This window comes from Lepidothrix coronata, unplaced genomic scaffold (assembly GCF_001604755.1).
Source record: "Lepidothrix coronata isolate B3197 unplaced genomic scaffold, Lepidothrix_coronata-1.0 Scaffold63, whole genome shotgun sequence".
NCBI lineage: Eukaryota > Metazoa > Chordata > Aves > Passeriformes > Pipridae > Lepidothrix > Lepidothrix coronata.
Genome location: NW_016690243.1, coordinates 3,396,284 through 3,415,957, shown reverse-complemented (window position 1 = coordinate 3,415,957; position 19,674 = coordinate 3,396,284). Strand labels below are relative to the sequence as shown.

General features: G+C 34.6%; 1 protein-coding gene across 1 annotated transcript in view; it reads right to left on the bottom strand.

Moving 5' to 3' along the window:
* The window catches only part of IMMP2L (inner mitochondrial membrane peptidase subunit 2), a 421,899-nt gene that overhangs the window by 133,977 nt on the left and 268,248 nt on the right, over window positions 1-19,674 (bottom strand). The window contains exon 4 of the mRNA XM_017817873.1: window positions 11,112-11,177. Within this exon, the coding sequence (XP_017673362.1) occupies window positions 11,112-11,177 (66 nt within the window). The remainder of the gene's footprint in view (window positions 1-11,111; window positions 11,178-19,674) is intronic.

The window sequence follows — 19,674 nt, the reverse complement described above, 5'->3', positions numbered from 1 at the left end:
GAATTGACAGAGGGAAAAAGTCCTCAGGCATTTGTTACAACTTCAAAAATTGACATAAATTTTCATATCCTATGTAATAGAGATCCCAAAAGAACACATATAAAGCTAATCAAACTGAAGCTGTTCAAACATCATCAATATTTCCCAGCAGAAGAAGACAAAAATTAAGGATGTCTCAGTAATCTAGGTGGAAACTAAAGCTTCCTTTAAAGAAATACAGCAACTCAACCAAAGAATTAACATCCTAAAAGGTTTATCACATCTTTCAAATAATTCAAAATGCTCAAGATTTTTTTGATAGTTTAAAGAAATATAGAAGCACAAACACTGCAGCCATACATCAGCAAGTGCTTTCAACTAACTGTCTAAATCTGACAATGTAAAAACACAGAGTTGAATATTTTCTTCATATGGAAGGAAATGTAGCAGTTCACTAACTCCTTTAATTGCCTTCCATATATATATAACAAAACTGAGCCCTCTTCTATCCCATGTGACAGAGCTCTTGTAGAGACCAGCAAACACTTCTTATTAACCTCTGTCTTCTAAGTAAAGAAACTAGAATTAACATCGGTTGAATAAAACTTACAGAAATGAAAAATATCCTGGTGCCTAAAGATTCCTTATGTCATTTTTGCCCTTTCCATAAATTTGACTCAAAGAGTTAATTGTGCTGAAATAAACATTAGCATAATGCCTAAGGATTCAATTTTTTACCTGGTTATGGAGTGTTGGCAGCATAAACACTGAATCTAAACTGTAGAATAATTCATTAGGAAATATGCAATAGCTGTGGCAAGATTTACTACAACTATGCTTGAAGTGTTTTTAAAAATTAATATTATGCTGCTATGCTTGGCTTAATTAGCTTTCTTCTTCATTTACAAAGCATATCTGTCTGGTTAATGAACTCAGTCTCTATTCCCCATTCTTGAAAACCTGTTTAATTAAAGTTTTAACTACTGCACAAGTTTTAGAAACAGTAGAATGACTTTTATTACTATAAACCTAAAAATCCTTCTTTTAAATATGATCATACCTACATATACTATATCAGAAATATGACAAGACACACTCCATAATACTCCTGAATACACACATGACATGACACAGCTACTTATAATATGTGCCATCTATTTCCATTGTGTTGCATCTTGGCAATTTTGGTGGTTTTGCACAGAAAGTTGCAGAAGCAGTCAGATTGTGATTAATTTAGCCAATCAGCAAGTCAGTTCCTTGAAATTCATTAAAGGTCACCTTTTCTTTTTGGTTCATGCCTATTTCTAATCTGTTCATTGATTTCCTCATTCATTATTCTATTCTATCTCTTTTAGAGGTCCATCACTTATTAGATTCCCACCCCTACTACTAGGTGACTGTAGTTTTCAATTATAGCAAATCCTATCACAATCTTTTTCAGCATTTACCAGTTCCTCCCAGTCAGGCTATAATAAATGATTAAATATTAATTTAATTTTGATATATATATATATATAAAAAATAGAAACCTAGTCATTAGAAATGCTATCTGGGATAAACCCAAAGTTCTAGAAATGCATGACATACAGTTTATCATAGCAGGGTTTTTTTGCTTCATATTAAAACCCTTGTGAAATTATTTGTGCAATCACTGCCAATAGACTACAGTAAAGCAGAAAATATTTTTGGCCTACCTGTGCAGAGATGCTGAAGACCCCACTTAATGACTTGTTACCTATTATACCCAAAATACACTACAGTTTCATCACACAATTTACTCCACAGAAGCAGAATGTTAACAATAGTCAGTTCTAAAATAATGAAAAAAGATAATAGTAATTTTCCATCCTATTCTCATTTGAATCTCATAACCACTGGGGTGATCAATTTCAAAACCTTATTAGTTCTGCTGTTGTGAACTATTCAGAACCTCATTTCGAGATCTATGGACCTCATTTCAAGGTTTGCAGTACAAAACTATAGAGGCAATATTTTTAAAGAACAATTTACAATTAATATTCCTGTCAACATATATTTGTAATTTTTACATAATAACAAACACAATAATGTCAAAATTTTCAATTAAAACATGGCCAATTATTGCATATAGCTGACACACTGTGCTATAAAATACTCACTGGCACCAAAAAACTGTCAGGCTGTAAATCTAATGAAGAAAGAAAGCAAACAAATGGCAAACAATGTTATTTTTCTAAGTTCAAAAAAAAAAGAGAGAGAGATAAAGCATCATCAGTTAATTCCGTGTAGAATTGTGTATTTACTACTCCACTCAATGGAAAACTATAAAATGCATAAAATTACTTTTGAAGAGGTGACATTTTTTGTATTCATTACATAAATTCATATCCCAAAGAATGGTTTTTTTAAATATATGCTCTTATCCTCCCCCCCCAATGTTTTAACCGTATTTTCATTCAGACTAAACTGCCTGTTTCTCTTAACATTAACAGAGCTAAGAGTCTTCATACCAGCTGAGGCTCTGATCCTATGAGAGTACGTTCAGATGGCAGTGTTGGTGCATTTTAAGAAGTTACTGTGCTTCAGCTGGAGTTGGTAAGCAGACATGTGGTCCCTGCCAGCTCACTGAGATGATAAAGACATGGTGTTCACTTAAGCTGCCTTCAGCAGTTTCAAAAGGGAGCTGAGGTGAGAGCATTGGAAAGATGAGCATTTAGGAAGAACACTGGAGGTGAGCTATGTGTTTTGTGTACAGCATCAAAAGTGATGCAGCCTCTGTTGTTTCCCTACACATGTGTGGAGATGGAAATTAATCTTATCATTAGTTTGGAGTAGTGGCATGCACATGATCAGCTTCAATGAATTACATGAAGAAGCAGTATCTCCAACTGTGAGGGATAAAAGGCAGGAGGGAAGAGTGTGTGTACATGTGGGTAGAAATGAAAGGGGGCCAAAGAAAAGCAATACCTTTTAAAAACCACCACCACCTCAGTCACTTGCAGTTACCTGACCATTAGCTGATTTGAAACAAACAGAAAATCTTAAATTTTTCTTTAAAGGAGACTAAAGAATTCGGGCAAAACCAAACCAAAACAAAGAAACAAACAAACAAAACCAAAAGAAACTTCAGCCCCCAGAAAGTCATCAATTGATTCTGAAGCTAGAATAATGCTGCAGATAAGGAAGCAACCCCATACTGAGACTATTTTGCAAGGTAGTTTTCTACTCTTTATTGGTAGGTGGATACAACACTTTGTTACTGGCTGAGTTCAGCACCCTAAATATATTCAAGTATAATAGAAAGAGGACTTTTGCACTGCTGTAAAATGAAATAACCAATAAGATTTACTTACATTATTCAGGGTAGATTCTTCTATTTCAGTATGTTTTCCTTCAATTTGCAAACAAAAAGTATCCCTGATCCTAACGCTGCTCAAGTTAATAAAAATTGTAGTTTTAATTTACAGGAGAAAAATGCATGAATTTCCAGGTTTTGAACCTTGTTTGCCTTCTAGCACATCTAGAAAAATCTGTGCTGACAAATACATGAACTTATTGTTCATTTTCTGAGATGAGGAGCCCAGGGAGCTCAGTTAATATCTGTTCCACGAGCTTCTTATGTAAGTATAAGCCTGCAACAACATCTTTCATCCCGACTTCCTCATCTATAAAATGGGTTTAATACTATTTACTTCCTCCTACCCCATCTTTTTTCCTATCACAGTAAGTTTTTAATGCAAGTCAATGAGCACCAGAGCTGAAATGGAGCTCAGCTTATATTCAGACACTACTTAAGCCGACATCTAAATGCTGAGATGAAGTTCTAAATTGTTCAGAACAAAGAGCATTTTTACTAAACACACCCTTTATTCTGATGCCTAAGTATGGATTTCAGTGCCAAATTTCAGACCACCAATTGTATTTGTATCCATAGCTTAGAAAGTAAAAAGGAAATAATTTTTGAAAATTAAAATACATGAAGTATTTTATTAACCAATGGAATTTTAAAATTTTAATGCATTTTATTTACTTGCTGCTCACTTTTTTAAAAGCTTCATAAAGACAACCTATTGAGCTTCCCATTGGGATGATTATACTTCTATGCAAGTCTTTTCTAACCATCTGATGTCTTGGCAGAAAATCAACTTACAGTGAAGCAGAAATCAAATGTGTTTCTCTAAAGAAAAGTGTCTACAAAAGACATGCTCTCTTGAACAAGATAAATACACAGCATTTGTTTAAGCTTCAAACAAAATAACACATTTGAAAATTAGTATTTGATATCATAGAATCATAGGATAGTTCAGGTTGCAGGGGTCCTCAGGAGGTCTCTAGTCCAAATTCCTGCCCAAACCAAGGTTAGCTACAAGATCAGTTATTGAGGGCTTTATCTAGTCAGATCTCCAAGGATGGACACCACAGCTTCTCTGGCAACAGCCCCATTGCCTACCATCCTCATAGAGAAAAGTTTCTTTTATCTGGTCTGGAACTCTTCGCTCATTCCACCACTGGGCGCAGCTCCACCTTTGTGCTAACCTCCCCGTAGGTACAGGAGGGCTTTCTGCTAAGTCACCCCAAAGCCACCTCTTTTCCAGGCTGAACAAGTGCTATTTCCCCAGCTCCTCCTGGCAGGGCAAATGCTGCAGCCCAAGTCCAGCTTGAGGGAGGGGGGCCCTCTGCTGTACTTGTTTCATATTATTGTTGTCATTCTATCCAAAACTGGACTCTGAAGCCTGTGTGTGGTCCATGACACAACAGTATTTTCCTTCTCCTAGAACAACACTTGTATCACAGCCCTGTTCATAATGTTTGTGTTTAAAACCTACCAAAAGGCCTCAACATACTATAAAATAATTTTGTAGAAAGTAAAGACCTACTAATAGTAGTATTATCCATTCTTGCATTGATCTCTACTTCTGTGTCCAGCACATGGAAGGCAGTCAGAATTAAACTGGTGGCCAGAACTCTGCTGGATATTTGCACTGCAAAGAACTTCACTATTGACCAATAGTGGGATAAGCCAGCAAAAGTTCCAGGTGCCAGTAGAAGCACAACCTGGACAGGCCATGGTACTTCAACAACACTTTTCCCAACTCCTCTCCCAGATTTCTGTTTTCCATCCTTTTAGTTTTCAATAAAATGCTTGTTGACCTCTTTTCTCTTAATTCTGTAATATACATTAGCACAAGACAGAATGGTACTTCACACAGCTACAACTAATGCTGGCAATAAGTGCTTGCAGATACACTTCCTAAATATACTAGATTATACTTTACAATAACCAGAGGCTGCATAACTACAGGGATTTATTGAAAGCCATGAGAAATGTTACTCCAAAGTACCTACAGAGCATTTAAAAAACTTCCCCACTGTTTATTACTCTGGCAGACTAAAACAGTCTTTGAACACTACAGAGACTTGTTATGCACAGTGTTCACAGATATGCCATCTTGAAAGAGATGATGCTTTTTGCATTTTTAAAGTGTTGCTTCTCTAATTAAATTTAAAAAAAAAAAAATTTAAAAAATTTTCCTCCTGTAGATGCAGCTGTCATTTGTGTCTTGGCTCAGATGCACACTAATAGAGAGTAGCCTAGTACATATTGCAAATTGCAATTGCATACTCAATTTTTAGTACTTTTGGGCTTAGTCTGAACAGTAACTCTATGAAAACTAGTGTTATTGATGGTCTCTCTTTTATTGTCTCTGTGTTGCCCAAATCAAAGCTCCTTACTTCAGTAGTAATAGGATGTGTTGCTTCTTTTTTCTATAAGCCAACACTGAAATAAGTACAATCTCAGAGAATCCTATTACATCATCTTTTTTTCCTTTAATATTAAGACTTCCAGAGGTCACACAGAATCTACCTTGTAACTCCACTGCTTTCAGTGGATTTTGACAAAGGAGACCAACTGAAATATCAAAAAAACTATATTGGGGATACACACAATCTGTTAACAATCTCACTGCTGCTATCTGTACTCTTAAGAAGAAAATATGTCTATGAAGTGTTATGGATATTAAAGGAGTGAAGACCTTACTTCATAGAGCAATGAGTAAATACAGCTATAATATTAACATTCACTTTCTAGCGGAGGAAAAAAAAAGTAAGAAATATATGCACTCCATATATTTGCCTTTCTGAAAACTTCCTGGGGAAAAAAATTGTGCATTTTTTTTCCTGAAATTCAACTTTCTATTCCTATTCTTTCTGTCTCTTCATGCCCATTCCTCAAATATTAGACAACCAAACTAATGCAAAGCAAAAAACCCACAACCATCTCTGTATTTTATAATGAGTATGAAGAGTGGCAAATTTCAGAAATCCAGCTTTTCAGACCTTCATTACTGAACCTAAAGATCTATAGAATCTTAGAAATTCACTATGGATACAGAAAATCTTCATTCTACATTTGTCACATTGTTTACCTAGGTTATGGATGCTGCACCAGTATACATTCCCATCATTTGCATTTACAGAAATGGAGCTCAGTCAGGCAATGACTCTGCATGTGGAAATGGAATCAAAATCAATGGAAACTCTATTTAGGAGACTTGCAAGGATATGATCAATTCTAAAGAGTCATGACAGAGCAGTATAGCTGGAACCTAAAAAAAAAAGCTTTAATTGGCTAAAAAAATTCCATCAGTACCTAACAGTAAGCAGTGCAAAATAAACTGCATCATACCTATGAGTATTCTGTGCACATGGACAAAAAATAAGAATATTTTGGAAGACAAAGAGTTTTTCATCTAGGGCAATTTGACTGCAGCTACATCCTTTAAATACATAAAGTACAGAGACAGAACAATATGAAGAATACAATTAGTCAGTTAAAATGAAAAATGTTCCAAAATTTTTAATCTCTACAGAGTACAATCTGTTCTCATTTCTGTTGATTCCACTATCACTCCTGTCAATGTGGATCTGACCACTCACAGATTTTTACTTTTTTTTTTTTTTTTAATTTTTAAAATTTATTTTATTTTATTTTATTCATAACCCAAAGACAGAGAGTGGACTTTGCAGAAGAGAATAGGACACAGCCATAAACATACCCTTCGTATCAACACCAACTGTGATTCCTACTCTTTTAATGTGTTTTACTGATAATCCATTTTCCTATTCCTATTCCATATTTCCTATTCTAACTTTGAGCCATTGCAAGCAGTACCTAACAACAACACCAGTACCTCAGAATAATGGTTACCAAAGGTCTATGTGCAGTGGGAAAAGAAGGAACAAAAAGAATCGTACTACAGCACTAGTGAACATGAAATTGTTTCTGTGTGATCTGTGTCTGCATTGCCATACTTTGAGAAACAAGGGGTATTCCCTTATTTGCATCTTCAGAGGAATTTTGCAAGATGTAACATTTAAATGCAACAGCATTTTGCTGAACCATTCAGTTCAGAACACTAACTCCTAAATACCCTAACAATATCCCTGGACCAAACTTTTTAAAAGGTTACTCTTCCTAGAGGCTTACAAATCATTCTTAGCCCAGGTAGAGTGTTAAGAAGCAAACAATTAGATGAAAGAAACATAACTGGTACACCAAGCTCCTGCAGACCTGTGCAACTGTGACAGACAGGAGGAAAACAAATTAGTTCAGCAAGGTTCTGAGCAGACTTAATTTCAAATGTTACTCGCTTAATCCGAATTTTGATTTCCTTTGCATAAAGCTTCATTTATTTGTGTTACAGAAAACATAACTCATCTGTGATAGATAACTATAGATTTTTTAATTTCCACCAATGAATTTAAGATAAATGAGTTTTAATAAGTTTAATTTCAAGTTACTCCAAGTGTTTTTAATTTTTAACAAATTGGATTATACTGACTTTTTTAAAATAAGGCCTTCTTTTGGAAGAGTTAACATTTAAACAGTCTTCAGGAACCATTATAATGATTTCTCACTTAAAGTTAATTCTCTTGTGAATCCACGGAAGATAAAACAAATCCTGATCTATGGGAGCTATATTTTGCAATATTGTCTATATACGAGCTAACCTATAGACTCATTCTCAAGGGCTAAATGGTAATTTTCTAACTGCTCTTTAAATTCTTCTGAAGAGGAAGTTCTAATAGCTTATCCAAATTAAATTATCTGTTATAGGTTCGTGGCATGTACTACGCTTGGGGATATACAAGACACTACCAAACTCACTTCACCTGCACTAGCGATTAGGCTGGAAAGAAGAATAGAAAACGGAAATTTTTATTTCAGTGACTTTGTAGCCTTTTTCAAGCTTCAAAGCATATTTCAAAAGGACAAGTACTATGTAGTTCATAATGTGTGGCTACCTGAAAAATAAAAAATGAAAGGTCATAATGGATCTATTATAGATCTTTCACCTACACTCCTTTTCAAAAACTAGAAGTCAGTCATTATTATTTTTAAAATATCATAATTTTTATCTTATTAAATGTTTTTAAAATTTGAAAAACAGGATTTTTCTGCCATGGAGTCATAACACCAGAACTGAAATCAAAATATAAGGATCCTTTCCTATGGCATTAATGGCTCTGCCTATTTGATCTTTCATTACTTTCAGTAATTAACAAATACTAAAATTTTAACTAACTTACCCTAACTGATACCATGAAAAAACACAGCCTTCTTGTGACATATTATCGCTAGTCATGCTCCAAATAGATCAAGTAAAGATAATTCATTCAGTTATGAAAACATAACTACAGAATCACAGACCATATTGCCTATCATTGTTCTTATCTTAACCCATGACAATACTGTTTATCATGATTTAACTGCAGGTGACAACTAAATGCCACACAACTACTTTCTCGGTCCAGCCCCTTCCCACCTCCAGTGTGGGGGAGAATTGGAAAGAAAAGGTAAACCTCATGGTTTGAGAAAGAACAGTTTAATAATGGAAACAAAATGAAATATAACACCAGTAACAGCAACAATTAATAAAATTATTATTTTTATTATCATGATGATCATCATCATTAAATGGAGGGAGAGAGAGAAATAAAACTCAAGAAAGGCAAGTGATGCACAATACAATTGCTCACTGTCCATTGCCAAGCAGTGATCAGTGCTGCCCAGCCAGCTCCTGCAGTTTACACACTGAGTATGATCTATGGATGGAATATCCCTTTGGCCAGTTTGAGTTAGTTGTCCTGGCCATGCTCCTTCATGGATTGTTGTGCATCTCCTCACTGGCAAAGCATGGGAAACTGGAAAGTCCTTGACTTAGGGTAAGCACTTCTCAACAACAACTAAAACATCACTGTGTTACCAACATTATTCTTATTGTAAAGCCAAAAAACACAGCACTGTACCAGCTACTAGGAAGAAAATTAACTCTATCCCCAGACATACAGTTATAGCAAAAAGGTCTGGGACAGTTTTCATGTGTTCAAATTAAAAAATGCACATCTTAATTACTGAGATAAGTATTTCTTTCAATAAATTCACCTAACATGTATTACCACAGGGAAATGAGGATCATCGTACAGTCTTCCATGTCCATGAGTGATTCAGTAACCTACAGGCTCATCAGTATTCTGCATAAACTCTCACAGCCATTATGTCCCAAGCCTTTGTCCATTTGGCCAAGAACGCCGGCTGAAGTTAATAAAAAGTTCAGAGTCTTAAGGAGTTTAAATGTACAGCATAGTTAATTTCCTACAGCTGCAATTTGTGTTATTAAATGACCTTTTTTATCAAAATCAAAATTCAGTTTCAAAAATGAAGGTAAATATGTTAATAATATAGAACAGTGTAAAGTAACACTTGAAGTTGCCTTATATTGCTATTTCTTTCTGACTTTGCTACAGCAATGAATGAGGAATACTGATTCAGGAATACCATTCTTATCACTTACATGAATTACAGCACTAATATCAACGGCACCAAGGAATAAGTACCTTCTTAAGGACACAGGTCAATAAAAGACATCACATAGTAACATACACACTAGTCGTATGTTTTAGTTCTTTAAGTGATAGCTAGTTTTAGCTGTAAATGTCTATAGTTTTTGGACATCAAATTATCTTCTTAGTGCCTGCTATTTAAGATATTTTGCTCCAACAGAGAGGTAACAACATATTTTGTTTTCTTACAACATATTTTGGTTTCTCAAACTGAGATGATTCTGAATTTTTCAATAAAACAAAAATATTGACTGCAAGAAAACAAAAACAAAACCAAAAACATAGACAAATTCCACAGTGCCTATATTATTAACCAGGGCTTACTGAGACCAAATTCTGATCCTTGACTTGAATTGCAGCTGTCAAGTACTTCTTAAGTATTCACTACACTAGAGCAAGAATCATTATCTAAATTAATTGAGTCACAGTGTGCCATATTGTCTGAGATCTCCCAGGGTCATTCACATTTACCCTCCCAACTCTATGCCAACTCTATTCTATACCTGGGAAAAAGAAACCTTTTCAAGCAAGCATTTTGTTCAAAATAATACAGTTCTCACAAAATCTTTTTATTTACATCTGTTGGTAATTTATTTCCTCCCGGCCCCAATAGGAAGGTCTATCTGTCAGAGTAAACCAAGTCTTGAAGTACTCTAGAGTCTACTCTTGCTACAATGTTATGGGGTTTTTTCCTGGTAGAATAATTTACATAAAATCAGTTCCACATATTCCCTACAGATTCCTACATACTGCAGCAAAGACAGTCATCTACAAGGGTTCTTTGTCTCAAAAATAAAATAAAATAAAATAAATATAAAATGTAAATTCAACCAAACAAAAAAAACCCCTGAAACAAATACATAAATAAATAAATAAAACCAAAAAACCACTCTACCTTTATTTGCCCACCTCAGTGTGAAGCAGTAGCTGGAGTTTGTAAATGAAAAATCACAGGCCTATAATCTTATTGAAAAATGCTGTACAATTACCAGCCTTGATTTGTGGCAGAGATATTCTCAGAAATAAGCATTATTTGCACCCATGTACCTTTCAGGAGAGAGTGAGTAGTTTTGTGTAGCATTTCTCCTCTCATTAAAAGGGAGACAGGTACAATGCTGACATCCTTGTTAAGAATAGGTAAAAAGAAAATGCTAGAAAGTTCTTGTCGTCTAGGATACTGATTTAAAATACACTGAAAGCTGCACTCTTCCTATAAAGACTCAGAGACTAAGGCTTAAAATACTTACTTGATAATGTCTCCTTCAAGTGCAATCACTCGTTTAATGATCTTCTGTTCAGGATTTCTAGGAGACCTGACACAGGGAATAAGGTTATACCATCAGTAACGTTCGCATTGTTTTAAGACAACAAAAAGAAATTCCACAAAGAAATAGACACTATGAAAGTCATTAAGAGATTCCATGTTCTCCTTGATATAGCATCAATCATTATGTTCCATGCTGAAGTGAAGCTACTGTAATCATTCTCATTGCAAACCATCATTGAAAAGCAGATGCTGAAAAATAACCTGCTACAAACACCACAATAATCAGCATACCTTTTATCATGAAAAATATACTCCACCATATTAAAAGTAGAACATCCCACTATCAATGAGGTGGGTAGCTTTGTAAATAGATTTATGTATTAAACCCTGAATTTCTCATCATATTGTGTTTAAACATTTATGTCATTCACTCACTTTGGGAAAAAAATATCTCTATGTTATATTAATATCTATCACTAATTTAGGTGAACCTTGCTTAGGGAGCTGTGCAAGTTTAAAAAAAAGTTTTAAAATTTTCTGCAAATTTCAGCTTACCATATTTTCACTCAGTTATTTTCCCATAAGCATCTTTTATTGATTCTGATCGTATATTACATAATATTAGGAGAAAACAAAGCTGAACTTGCATGTCCAGCCTGAATACTCCAACTTCCTGGATGCATATTAATAGACAGGACTATTAAAAATGTTATTTACTGTAGTTTTGACAGGTTTATGTAGACACGTGCACCATAAATTTTCTTTCTTTTCTATATACTTTATCTCTTTGCATTCTTCACTTTTAATTATTTAACTATGTAAACTTAGAAGAGTGTTTTCATGTTATTAAAAAAAAATTCTTTTATTTGCAGCTTGTACACAGAAAAGTCACTGAAGGAACAAACTGTTCTGATTTTCTGCTGATGCTTGGGTTCTGCCTATTGAAATCCAAGTAGTCTGCTAGACATGCAATTGACAGTTTTCATGGCTAAAAACATCGGCCATCCCATCCTCACAACAGACCAGTATCTTTGAGCTCATCTCTGGTCAACTGGTAGCGCACTAAGATTACATTTCTTTAAAAAGCAAAGCTGAGATGAGTTCAGATGAAAAGTTTGCCCATACTGCTGCATTACTAAAGGCATTTGAGGTTCACTTCCAGTTCCAAAAGCTAAAAACAAAAATGGTTTCAGACTTATTTGTTGGGGTTTTTTTAATATTAAGCCAAAAAAGTACTCCAAACATTTTAAATTTATTTTGGTTTCTCGGGGCTTTTTGTATGTGCGTATTCTAATACATTTGAAATAAATTTATCTTTCAGTGTAATGAAATAAAATCCAACAAGTCTAATTTTGAATTTCAAAATATCAAATAGTTTCCTTTTACAGTTCACCAAGCCTGGAAACCTTATTTTCACCAAGCGTAAGGGAGCAATGAATATGAATAAGGACCATACTTTGATTCCCTAGTCATCACTGGAATTTTCAGGTCACTACATAATTCACAGTAATATTTTATTTAGCATTAATTTTACCTGAGTAGTTGTGTGTTCCAGTTCAGTCTTGCCTTTCATATTCTTTCTCAGGCTGAGAATACGCATTTTTATAATATTTTACATTTCAGTCTTGGAGGGAATTAATCAAGTTTAAAATGCTCATATGATTTAAACATATGGAGTATCAATAGCACTTTGTGATGCTGCTCCCTAGCAGGATTCAATGAGCAGTCATTTGAACATTAACCACACCTTATTCTCAATCAGAGCACAGTCTAAGAAAAGACAACACACCTTTACTACAAGCTGTTATAAATTATTTTTTTTAAAGTTACTTTACTGATAATTGACTTAATTTTTAATTCATTTAAGCTCAAGCAGTAATATTTTCATGTAAAATTTAAGCAATGGAAATGGTAATACATAATGTATGTGATGAACTGTACATTTCTTAAAGATTAAATGAAAACAAATTTTATGTTTGCTCATTCAAAATTCTGTGCTGGTTTAACACCTTACTTTCAAAGGTTCTTTAAAACTTCCCAAGTAAGCATTTCCACTTGATTAGTACATATATATATATGTATGTATAGTAATGCAATTATCGACCTCTCTTAAGTTTCCTTTCCTGTGCAAAAAATTCTAATGACCTTGAATAAACATCACTCTAAATTTGAGGTATGGGTACTTGTTCTAAGAGTGCCTATGGGATTTTGAAGACATGAGCAGGATGTTTTGTTCAAGAGCCAGTGTGAGAACAGGAGGTAAGAGAAACTGGTTCTGAAGCGATGGATATTGATGCCTTCCTGAACAGTGTTTAGCATAACACTGGGATTTCATTGAACAAATTAAACAATAAAGGAGGAAAAAAAGGTACAAATATTGTAACTAGTAATTGTTTAGTACTTCTCTGTCACTGATATATGGGTGAGGTAACAAGCAATAACCTTTGAAAGCAGGAGTAATCCAAAACAGGACACAGAAAATGTTACACTGCATTTTTTCACTGTCCTTCTATGAAAGGTCACATTCAGTCATGATCCTTTCAATTGATATTGTGTGGGAAGAGACAAGATTCCCTACACACAACAAATATACCTTGTCTCCAAAAAATGGCATTCAGAAGATATGTATATCATTAATATGATTCTGTATGAAATAAAACCAACCATCTTTACATTTACCAGTCAGATCCATATCTGATGTTTCACAAGCACTCAACATTGACCATTTTCTAAATGAACCTCTCAAAAACTTGAGCTTAGATTTTTCTCAGTAAAAATATTTTCTCATCTGCATATAATCATTTTTGACCAGGCATGAATTAGGGTCAGCAGCACAAGTAGAAACTACTAGTTATCATTACTATGAAAAATCTCAAGCACATTGCAAATATTAATGCACAAGTAGCCTTTAGCAGCACATCAGGAATGCAGTAGGATATACATCTCTGGAAAGTAAATGCACTTCTTAAATGCAGATTGAATTCTCCTCCACTTATAATCTCTTTTCCTTTCTTCATGAAGAAAAGTAGAAAACGAACAAGTCTAGCAGTTTGGCCCTCAAGCCATCAAGTTTGATGCTAACTCAGTGTTACCAATTTCTCTTTAAACAACAGCATTCTCTGATCAAGCACCTCAGGGGAAAGCTCACTCTATAATATAAAAAGAAAACAACAGCCTGTGTATCATCCAAGACTGATAAATATTTTTGATTCTACATGTCAAAACAATTATTTAAACTTCAACTACAGATCACCTGATGTCTGGCTGCAAATAACAGAACAAAGAGCAACATCTTCTCTATTTGAAATACCTTCTGACAATGGGAAAATTCACTCTGCCCTAGCAACAATTTCTAATTTGTTCCAGACTTTCAGTTTATGCACAGTGTGATGCAGTAATTGCAGGCGCATGCACAAAGACATGAGTTTTGACATCAAAATCCAGATTCAGAGTTTTAAGATAGACAATTTACCAAGGGAAAAAAAATAGACATTTGGTATGTATTCGTTTGTGGTCTTCCAAATGTGGTTTTAGCACATTTGTCTTATTCTGTATTGACTTTGATCCACACCTATGGTCTAATAACATACTGTAATTGTTAATTTAACTCCATATTGCTTTAATGGTTCTTAGTCAAACTTCTGTCAAAAAGCAAAATCACTCACTGCCAAACAACTATTTTATTTTTACTGAAAGTAGTGTCTTATAATACTTACAGATTGCAAGCATGCATTGTTGGAAAGGTAGTGTTTTATTTTTCTTACATTTTAAACTGTTCATGCATAACCTAGAACAATGCTTCCTTGAAACTTTATGGTGAATTCTGACCAATCTCTAAACAAAAGTAAAAATCTGAATATAACGCCTGCATAAAGCCTCAGAAAAAGTGTCATAAACTTTGCCGTACAACCATGCAATAATTAGAACAAATAAACAATTCTCTCAGTCTCTTCAATTCTTAGAAGTGTTCTAGAAATAGCTGGATGTGGCACTTATTGCTGTGGCTTAGTCGGTAAGGTGTTCAGTCTAAGGCTGGACTCAATCTTGGAGATCTTTTCCAACCTTCATGATTCTATGATTCTTGCATAACTATGCTTGTTCCTGCTTTTCCTTTCTAATGGGCTTCCATTCCTTACCTTCTCTCTAGAGCCTGGTTAAGTCTTCAGTTTTCAAACAATGCAGGAAGTACCTCCCTAAAGCAAAAAATTAGTTTCCATGGTAAATAAACATCTATACTGTATCTCCTGGTACCAGACACTATCTTGCACCAATCTCCTACACTAAGATGGAGTTGTAAGGAAATTAATAAAAATCTGCGTACTTTCAAAACAACTGAATTTTCCCTGGTATATCTACATCATGCTATATAGTTGCAACCTCATTGTTAGATGAGACACCAGGAGCATCAGATTTTCATAGATTTTGAAAGGTTATTGCAAATAATTTGATCTTCACCAGGAAATCATTACAGACTCTCCCCAGTGTAAACTAGATGTATAATTCCTACACGACAAAATTAGGGAAGCCTTTCTACACTTTGGATCCAACAATCAAAATTGTGTATCTGGCAAACTTCAAGAATTATATACAAGACAAAGTAAAAAAAAATAAATTCAAATAAATCTCCATTGGAAATTATGATTTTAAAATTTCAGCTAGTTAGCTAAAGTAAGGCAAGAAAAAAAATTAAAAATTAAAATAGGATGATCAAAAACTCTAAATAAAATGTTTCGCGTCAATAAAACTAATTGGTACTGCAAAATAACATGACAAGTCACTTTGAAAAAAAAATTCTAAATAGTATAGTAACTTGGAAGTATAGCTACTACTTTGAAGTAAAATCTCATTTAATTGTTTCTCAGCCTTCCAATCTAACTGGTTTCAAGTTAAATGACTCAGCTGCTTGTAATGCAGAGTGTGTAATCACAATAGTTATGTGCACTTGACCTTCTTCCTGTTAACAGAGAGACTCAATTAATTACTTGCTGTTTTAACTGGCCATTTCACCTTACCTTCACCTTTTTCAAAAGGGTTGAAAAACTCTAACTTAACCTTTGACTTTGGAAGCATACACAGAAATATTTATCTACCAAATAGGAAGTTAGAATGATCTAGGAATGAGAATACGTGGGCTTAATGCTTAAGACAACAACAGTAATATATGCACTATTTCATTAACCATTATGCTGTAGCATAGGAACTATATTTCATCTTTACTATAACTGCCTGTGCTGGTTTAAGAGTCAACCAGCAGGGGAAATGAACCCAACTCAAAGGAGAGATTATAAGTCAGAAAAACAATTTAATAAAATAATACAATAGGTACGATTATACAGAGAAACAGTTGGTTTTAACCCACAATACCCAAATGTATAACCCAGCACCCTGGGGCATGAACAGAGTGGTGTTTGTTGGGCCCCCTGAGTCCAAATTAAAAGGAGAGGGGAAAACCTGTTGGTGAGAGTGCTGTTGCAGTCTGGTCAAGAGTGGTGATTGCAGTCCAGTTGAAAAGTGGTGGTTGCAGTCCAGTCGAGAGTGGTGGTTGCAGTCTGGTTGAGAGCTGTGATCTGCAGTCTTCCTCTGGATCCCACGAGTGGTTAAAAAGGTTCCAAGACTCCAAGATTATATATTCTCCAGTTCAGGCAGGAATGCTCAGTACCTCCCTCAGGGTGAGGAGTTCCACAATGAGTGTGAGGACAAGAGCACCCTCCTATCTCACACTCACAGGCCTCTTAACACCCAGCTTATAGCCTGAGGAGTCAGGCTGCTCTGGGCAGTGGGTGTAAATAGTCTATTGATAACAGTTTCTGGGAAATGGCATGGAAGGCTATAGAATACACAGTTTTGGGTTATACCCATACAGTGATGAACTGGTCCCAGCTGTTCTAACTAGGACACTGCCAAAAAAAAAAAAAAAAAAAAAAAAAAAAAAAAAAAAAACCCCAAACTATAATGGAAATAAAATATGACTTACTTCTGTTTCAATAGACAACAGAGGGAAAGGCACAGAAAAATACAAAATGTAATCAAATCATTCTCATGGGATATTAGATAGAATAACCTTTTTAATCTATACATTATCTGTCAGTATGATTCTTAAAATTATGCTTATTTTTAAAGAATCTTACATGCTCCAAGTTGCTCTTCTATACTTTCTTTGATTCTGGGATTAGACCTGTGTTCAGTGGCAACTTTTCTAAACATACAAAATTAAATAATCAGTTGCTAACTTAAAGAAGGCAATTGTATCTACACATCACCCACTGTGCAGCAATTTTCAATCATTTTTATTTTCTGATGGGGTTCCAGAAAAGTTTTCTAATTATACAACTCCACCACAAGTATTAAAAAAGTACCTGCTGCATTTTAGGTGTTAAAAATACCTGTGACCTAGGAACCAAAGTATTATCTCAAAAGAAATTTAAACATTAAGAAGCCTGGTTCTTTCATTGTCTCTCCTGGAGATCAAGTTTAGCACGTCAGATAGGATTAACACAATATTTAGTAAAAAGAACTATGACTTTAAAGATGCCAAAGTTATTGCCTACCTTCAGAATCACTTAAACTTCATCAGCCAATTCCTTTTTAAAGTTTTCTAATGCTGTTTCAAGCACCTGTTGAGAAAATATCTTTCTTGATAATCCTAAATAGCTTGATATTTTCTCAAATTTAACCACGGCTACAGTCAAGAAACTAAGCTTTCCAGATGAGTTGCCTGTTATAGTCAGTGCACAGAAAGGAATAATTAAAGTGGCATGAATCAGCCTCCGAAGGAGTATCTCTCTCCTCAATGACTACAAAAGAATTCAGACACCAGCTTAGTCTAGCCAACTTAATATTAAATGATTAAAGAGAAACTGCTTAGAAATACTGTTTCTCTACCTTATAAGGATCTGTAGAAGATTTTTTTCAAATAACACAGGAAAGCAAGTACTAATGGTGAGGTAAAGGAAAGACCAATAACAATATAATGTATAGTTTTAAAATAGTTATAATACACTTTCTTAGTAAACAAATATTTAAGAGTAGAGACATGTGAACATAAATTCACACAAATAAAACCCCAACAATTTGAAAGTTCTCTACAAAGGCCAGTAGAAGTCTTGGCTTTGGGATTATTTGTAATAATTTTTTTAAATAATGCTGCATACAATATAAATACTTTTTCTGTATTTTTGACATAGAAAATAAATTCTCTACCAAGTAATAAGACGTAAAGACAGGCTTAACTAAGAAACAATTTTGTATCTCTATTTATGGTAATTAAAATTCCCTTAGAATAAAATAATAAAGATTTCTATATGGTCAATAAGCACACGAAGACATAAATTATTTCTAGACTGTGCATAATTAAATTCACTGGAACTTCTATATAGTTATATCATAAACTAACATTTCAAAAATAGAGAGTGCTGTTAAGTAATTTATATAGTTGAAAACGTAGTAGTTTTTGTAAAAGAATACGGGAAAAAAGTGCAAACTGACATGAGCAAAACAAAGCCACAGTTACAAAATGCTATTTGCATTTTTTTTAAAATATGCTTAAAAAACAGTAATAAGACAATTGGACACAGCTAAAACCTCCCACAATAAAAAGAAACCAACCTAAGGTTGGGCTATTTTTAATTCACAACTTCTGCTTTTAGCTTAGATAGCATTTGGAGAAAAATGCCCACAATTAACTGCAGGTGTCTATCCTGCAGATGACGTCAGGCTGAATTAACCACAGATTGTCTGCTGTGACAAAAATCCTCGTAGTAATAGAAATTAGGACCTGCTCATGAGGATTTGGCAAAGAGCAGCAATGGGAAATTTAATAGGGAGTATTTTTCTGCATGATATTCTATGTCAAAACCTGATCTTCTGTGTCAGCAGGTCATCAAGCATTGTGCTCCATTTGATACTAATTGCATCATTCTCTACTGTGCTTGTACAGAAAGAAGAAGGAATCCTGCACAATAACTGAGGATATTGCTCTGAGCGACTATGATCACTTGAGCAGGGATAAAGAACTTGGACGAATCTGCCGAGAATAAACCCATGTCCTAGATTGTTTTTTGCCATGAGATTTTTAGGATTCTGAACTGTAAGACATTTCTTCACTTGCATGATGGGAATTAAATTTATTTCAGATGTTAAGAAAGGAAGATTAAATAAATAAGAAGTGTCACCAACAGTGAACAGCATAAATGAGTAAAATAATTCTACTTACAGATTTTTTTTTTCCCTTCATACAAAGCCGTTTACAAGTTTTTAGGTAGTGTTCCCCTCTCAGTGAAGGCCAATCTGCTCTCCTCGCTTCTCCAATTGTACACACAGCCACAGGGTTTGATCTCCACACTCACTTCCCAGCTCTTCCCACGCTACAGTCCGCTCTGGTTATTCTACCCAAAATGAATTCTTCTGTCTCAGGCAGTAGCAAACTCATCCTAGCCCCATCCAGCCTGTCAAACCCAATCCTGTGCAACAGTTTCCTGCAGAAGGTCCCTGTCACCTTATTCTCCAAGTGATATGCTGCTCAGAATATTGCCAGAAAAGAGAGA